Source organism: Heterocephalus glaber, unplaced genomic scaffold, assembly GCF_053883595.1.
Source record: "Heterocephalus glaber isolate CG9 unplaced genomic scaffold, H.glaber_assembly_v1.0 deba00001481, whole genome shotgun sequence".
Classification (NCBI taxonomy): domain Eukaryota; kingdom Metazoa; phylum Chordata; class Mammalia; order Rodentia; family Bathyergidae; genus Heterocephalus; species Heterocephalus glaber.
Genome location: NW_028258317.1, coordinates 6,933,118 through 6,939,790, shown reverse-complemented (window position 1 = coordinate 6,939,790; position 6,673 = coordinate 6,933,118). Strand labels below are relative to the sequence as shown.

Genomic DNA, 6,673 nt, shown 5'->3' with positions numbered 1-6,673 from the left:
CCCCACTGCTGTCCCCCTGCACTTTGTTTTTTGTCTAGAAGCCTTACTGATGCATTTTGGCCTCCTTTTATTTCTTCGGACCACCCTTCTCAGCCTTTTATATTTTTATCTCATCTATTAACAAGTTATATCTTTCTAATAGCTCATTTTATCATGTCTCATGTTTTTAAATGACTTCTAAGAAATTATGTACACACTTTCTTAAGATGCATTATTCTTTCTTAATTATATTGTTTTCAATAATAAATTATTTTCAATTTCGAGCTAATAGAGAATTACTGATTTCTTCCACTGAGTTTACAGCCTGAAGTCTTACTAATTTTTCTCACCAGGTCTTATTAATGTTTCATTCCTTTTTATCACTATTTCTTCCATCTTCTCCTCATGATTTTGACCATTGTCCTGGTCAATGCCTATTTTAAACAGTAGTTGTAGGAGTGGTTATCCTTATTTTATTTCAGATAAAAATTTATGAGCTGTATTAAGTAATTATTAGCAGATATTAATTTTATACAGATTTATGGTACATAGCTTTCTTTCAAGATTAGGAAGTTCCTTTTTGGTTGTAAGTTTCCAATAGTTTATACCAAAATTATGAATTGGATGTCACTAAATGTTTTCTGTATCTCTTGAAATAATTACTTTTTTAAAGCCTTTTCATACCATGGTTTTACTAGTGAAGTTTACCAAAAGTTTGGGAAAGGATAATCCAGGTTTCACACAATAAATAATAGTTCTCTACCTCCTTATTTAGTTGTGAATGGAACATTTATAAATTTATCTGTTACAGTTACCATCACAAATTCATATTTCATTATTGTTATCAAAATTATTTAAAATAAAAATTATTAATATTATTGTCTTACTTATTACATTGGTAAATTTCAAACTATGCCTCCTTGGACTTCTCTTAAACAAAACTGAGACAAAAGAAGTCAATAAGGAACTAAAAGAACAGTGCTTTCTTCCCCCTTGCAACCAGTGCTACCTCAAAGAAACCCTTATTTTTATTTGACTTCCACCTTATACTTCTGTATATATGTATATATATAAAGCACTATTATTATACTTGATCTTCAAGTGATATTTCTTAAAGTAAAAATAAATTAGATGGACTTTATACAGTATATAACATCTATTCATAATAAAATTGGCTAGTCAATATTTTCAATTCACTTCAATTTCACATTTAAAATTTATTCAAACACACAAATCCTTCTATAGAGGAACATAAAGATGCATTCTTTTTCTCAATAAGATTACTCTCCTCAAAGGGTTTATATGCAGCTACACAACCACCAGGAGGTCAGACTGAGGTTTAAAAAGACACTCAACCATAGAAGGCCACATTATGACTTTGACTATGTGTCCTTTTTTCCATGAAAAGTCAAGAGTCATATTTTACTTTTACATGAAACAAACATGAATATGTAAATATTATGTAATAAAATCTAAAAGTTCCTCCTCAGATTTTAAAAGAAATCAAAATATTTGTCTAGGTTCCTCACGATATAAAAAGCTTGCTGCATCTATTAGATACATCAGCCCTGAAGCTAGGGACCAATATTTCAAATACAAGTAAGAAAATAAGATCTTTTCGGGTAATATAAATGATTGAGACCAAATGAAAATGACGTTATTGACAACCTATGTTCTTGATGCTCCTGATGAGAGGTAAAAGAGTGAGGAGAGCATGCCGAAAGAATGGAAAGATGTGCTTGAAATTCTACTGCTCATTGTAGAAAAGTTCAGTGCTTTCAAACATTCTAATTTACTTGAAGCCAAACTGCAAGTGCATGTTTTGATGCCATATCCCCTGATCCTAAAACACTGACCTCTGATTCACATTTAAGATACAGTGCAGACAATAAAAACTAAACAAAGCACATCTTCCTGCTAGATCCAGGCTTCTGGGAACCGATTTGCAGCCAATGGGTCAAGAGGCAGAACTTGAGGAAATGGTAATAGAATGATCTGTGATTCAAAGATCTTTCTCCTTCATTCTGACAAAGTTGGGTTGAGATTCCTGCTCTAGCGGCCTGGGTTTAGGTAAGAAAATTTCCCTAAGATTAAATTGTTGCAACTCCCATTAAGGAGAATGAAATCTCTCAGAGGGAAAATGAGACAGATGAGAAGTGGCTAACTCTCAGTTTTCCTCTGTGCCAGCTGGAGTCGGGACAGAGATTGGCTAGCAGCGGTGCGCTCTGCCTCCCAGTGCTCCCCCTCACTCCTCCAGTGCTCTGAGACTTCTAGCTTCAGTATACCCCCTAGCTATCAAACCACCATTCACCACTCCAACATGAATGCAGCCGGACAGCCTGCTTCTCCTCCTCAATTTCTGCCACTTCAAACAGTACAGTTGCCTTTTTGAAGAAGGGAATGGGCACCTGGGATGCCTAAAGTCAGGAAGAGAGGGATCTGAGTCCCTTATTTGCATACCCAACACTCACAGCTGGCTTTTAGCCCTGCCCCTCACTGAACCAGGCCTGAAGTTGCTATGTAAGCGGCACTCCTCAACCACATCTTGAGTTTTGGCCTAGGAGGGCATCCTCCTGTATAATGCTTATACTGACCCCTGTGCTGCAGCACAGGCCCTGTTAAAATATAAAGTTGCTTTGGTGTTCCTGAAAAAAGAAAATGTTGCAGGCAACTATAGAACTGCAGTAACACAGAATATGGTTCTTTTTAAAAGCAGCTTCTGTAGTTGTGTATTAATAACTTTCTCTTCTATCACCCACAGACTACTTCTGTTGGAGAAAGGCTATCCTTAATATGGAAAGAACCAATGATTCCACACTGACAGAATTTTCCCTGGTTGGGCTTTCTGCCCATCCAAAGCTCCAGACAGTTTTCTTGGTGCTGGTTTTGTGAATGTACCTGATGATCCTGCTTGGAAATGGAGTCCTCCTCTCAGTGATCATCTATGATTTTCACCTGCACACCCCCATGTATTTCTTCCTCTGTAATCTTTTCATCCTGTACATTTGTTATACAAGCTCCTCTGCTCCACTAATTCTTGACAGCTTTCTGACAGTAAGGAAAAAGGTTTCCTTCTTTGGATGTATGGTACAAATGTTCCTCTCTTTTGCCATGGGGGCCACTGAGTGGGTGCTTTTAGGCATGATGGCACTTGACCACTATATGGCCATCTGCTATCCACTGAGATACCCTGGCATCATGACCAAGGGTGTCTATGTGCCCATGGCAGGTGTATCCTGGGTCCTTGGGCTTGTTGACTTAGTGGCACAGCCATCTTTCACAATGTAATTACCATTCTGCACCAATAATGTCATTCAACATTTTTTCTGTGAAATTCTGGCTATCCTGAACCTGGCCTGTGCTGATATTTCACCTAATGTAATCAGCATGGCAGCGTCAAATCTGATTGCTCTAGTTGTTTTCTTGCTAATAATTTCCATCTCTTGTATTTTTATTGTTGCCACTATCTTGAGAATTTCTCCCACGGGAGGAAAACGTAAGGCCTTCTCCACCTGCTCAGCCCACCTCACAGTGGTGATTTTATTCTATGGAACCCTCTTCTTCATGCATGCAAAGCCCAAGCCTAAAACCCCTGCTGATACAGTTAATCAAGACATCTTTGAGTCTCTCATCTCCCTCTTCTTTTTTGGGGGGGGGGGGTACCAGGGATCAAATTCAGGACCTTGCACTTGCGAGGCAGGCGAAAATCTGAGCTAAATCCCCGGCCCTCATCTCCCTCTTCTATGGGGTGATGATTCCCATGCTCAGCCGTCTCATCTATAGTCTGAGGAACAAGGATGTAAAGGCTGCTGTTAAGAATATGTTGGGTAGGAAAGACTTTTCTGATGACATGAATACTTGTTTACACCACGTGATTCAGTATTAAAAGTGGCTGCATGGCCGGGGATTTAGCTCAGTGATTCTGCCACCTGCCTCACAAGCCCAAGGTCCGGAGTTCCATCCCCGGTACCAAAAAATTAAAACTAAAAAAATAAGGGCCAGGGATTTAGCTCAGCGGTTCCACCGCCTCCTGCGCAAGTGCAAGGACCTGAATTCGATCCTCAGTACCCCCCAAAAAAAACAAAAAAAAGTGGCTGCAGACACAAAATTCAGAAAGAGAAATTTACCATGTGAAAATAAATTCATCATGTGACCTTCAAAACAGTGTGATAGAAATAGTTTGGTTTCTGAAGTTATGATTAGTGTTTTTTATTTTTTTGCTTGAATTCTTTTATTGGTACATTTTAGGTATATAATACATTTACATTTATCATTGGGTGCTTGTACTTGTACATGGGAAAAATATGGTTAGTTTTTTTAAAATTTTATTTTGAACAATTTCTTCATATTTTACAATATCTATTATACATTTTGGTCCTTCATATTTATACTTTCAGTTTCTCACACCACAGAGACAATGTGATATTTACACGTGTGTCCAATTTAATTCACTTAAGAGTATGGTCTCAAGATGTATCCATTTACCTAGAAATGTCTCTTTTGTCCTTCTTTATGGCTGAGTAGTACTCCATTATATTTTTTTAAAGCCATCTTTTTTATTCATTCATAGTTTTTTGTTCAAACTGTAGAAATGAGACATTGTCCTGGCTTTAAACCAGGCAAACTATTGGTTTACATGTTTACAGATATGCAAACTGTTGAAAATCTCTTAGGAAGATCGAACCTCACATCTCTCCCAAAAATATCCACACTTTTAGAAAATAATAAAAGGAAAATGTGTCCTAAAAAGCAATTGTAACTTATAATAAGTACATTATTAATTAGTAAGCAAAGTGAGTATTAGCACATGATGTAGTATACACTCATTTTTAATTTTTTCATTTTTTTACTGTTTGTATTCACCACAAATAAAAATTCTTATCCAGCATCTTCTCTGTTTATTATTATATAACATCCCAAAGCCCTGTAACAAAGCCTGGAACATAATAAATTCTCAACAAAATGTTTAATAAATAAGTGAGCACCCTGATATGTAAAACCAGAAATGTATGTCTGTCATAGCAGGGCTAAAAAGAGTTATTCAAAGAGAAAATGTATGAAATGAAATATTCCAAAATTGATTAGCATTTTATTATGTAAGCATTCCTTGGTAACTAAGGCATTATCTTCTTCAGTGTGTGTGATGTCTATTATAACATAAAATAGTAGATTCTTTGCTTGTCAGCTACCATAATTTTTCTGGAATTTTGTACACAATGAGACTATGATAAATGAAAGAGTTCTGTAATAATACATCCTAAGTTTTAAATTAATGAAATACAGGTTATGTGGTAGCAATCTCATGAGTTCTGAGAAGAGACTAGTCTTAAAGAAAATCTTCTTACCTATGCTGCCTGGGATCACACAGCTTCTAGGCAGGAGAGCTGGAAAGAACCGACAGCTATTGCAATATGAAGATAAAAGGCAGAGATTGAGTCAAAATCTTCGACTAAGCTACAGGGTTTGGGGGTTTGGGGGTTTGGGGGTTTAGCAAGATATGACCCTAAACTGTGCGGCAGCAACTATGTGAACCATGAGAACTCAGCATTTACTGAAGGAACTGAGTCAGATGTGGCCAGTAGAGGAAAGCACTCTCTTTATCTAGTTATTTGAAGAATTCTACGGTAGCTGGATATAGAACACAAATCTAAAGTAAACAGTTATAGTTACTTCTTCCTTTCTTGTGAATGGATAATGGTTGTTATTTCACAACATTACATAAATTAACTCATAAATGGCACTTAATACTGCCTAGAACAACCTAAAAGCACAATAAAACATTAGCTGTTTTATCATTTTCAGTGTTGGGTATACTTTAATAGGTCATACAGCTTTGAGCTGCCACAAAACTTCATCCTTACACTAAGGAACAATTTTGATTCTATTAAGTTATTGGCTCTTGGATTCAAATATAGTTTGCTATATTCTTTTTTGTGGGCTGGATTGGGATACTCAAAACCACACTTACCTTTGTTAACTAGCTTCTTTTAGATTTCACCAAGAGTTGCTAGAGGGAAAATGAAAGGTTGGATGAAGATAAAAGACTTGTTGCATTACCTTCTTCTCAGCACAATCCCAGCTTTGGTTCTTTGCCATTACAACTATGTGCTTCCAATATTGCTTTTAGTTTCACCAAAGCACCTCATAAGAATGAATTAAAAGAACTCAAACAGCAGACTTAAGGAAGGACCTCCAACACCCTATTGACACATTTAATCCTTTTGAGTCTTTTCAAGTGCCTGGATAAAATCCTCCTCAGCCTCTGCCTCTGATAAAATAAATAAGAAACACACAGATCTACATCTATAAAACACAGTTAAAGATGAGTACCTCATTCCTGCTGTTCCTCCCACAGAGTGAATGGAATAAGTCTTTATAATCCATACTACCAAAATGAAACTAGACTACATCAATCTCCATGCTTAAGGCACTATCTTGTTTTAGTGCATCTGTTGCATGATATTCTAGATTTTATTAGAGTCGCTTCTGCTGAAATACAACTGGATACCAAATAAAGCTTACTTATTGAGATACATTTGACACTACCAAAGTGGTTATTTTCTCCAAGAAAACCCTTATTCTGTGTCATGTTGTAATCATTAGAGCTATTTTTGAACATTCTGGTTATCCTTATAGGAACACAGAAAGATTGCCATTTCCCTTCAAGCTAAGCCAAATTTTCTTTGCTTTGGTC

At 36.6% G+C, this 6,673-nt stretch overlaps 1 protein-coding gene across 1 annotated transcript; it reads left to right on the top strand.

Moving 5' to 3' along the window:
• The first annotated feature begins 2,772 nt into the window (after window positions 1–2,772).
• LOC101719362 (olfactory receptor 13C8) lies at window positions 2,773–4,017 on the top strand. Its single transcript, XM_021261104.2, is given in 2 exon segments — window positions 2,773–3,608; window positions 3,700–4,017. Coding segments are annotated over 2 exon segments (1,002 nt in total). The 3' UTR covers window positions 3,866–4,017.
• The last annotated feature ends 2,656 nt before the right edge of the window (window positions 4,018–6,673 follow it).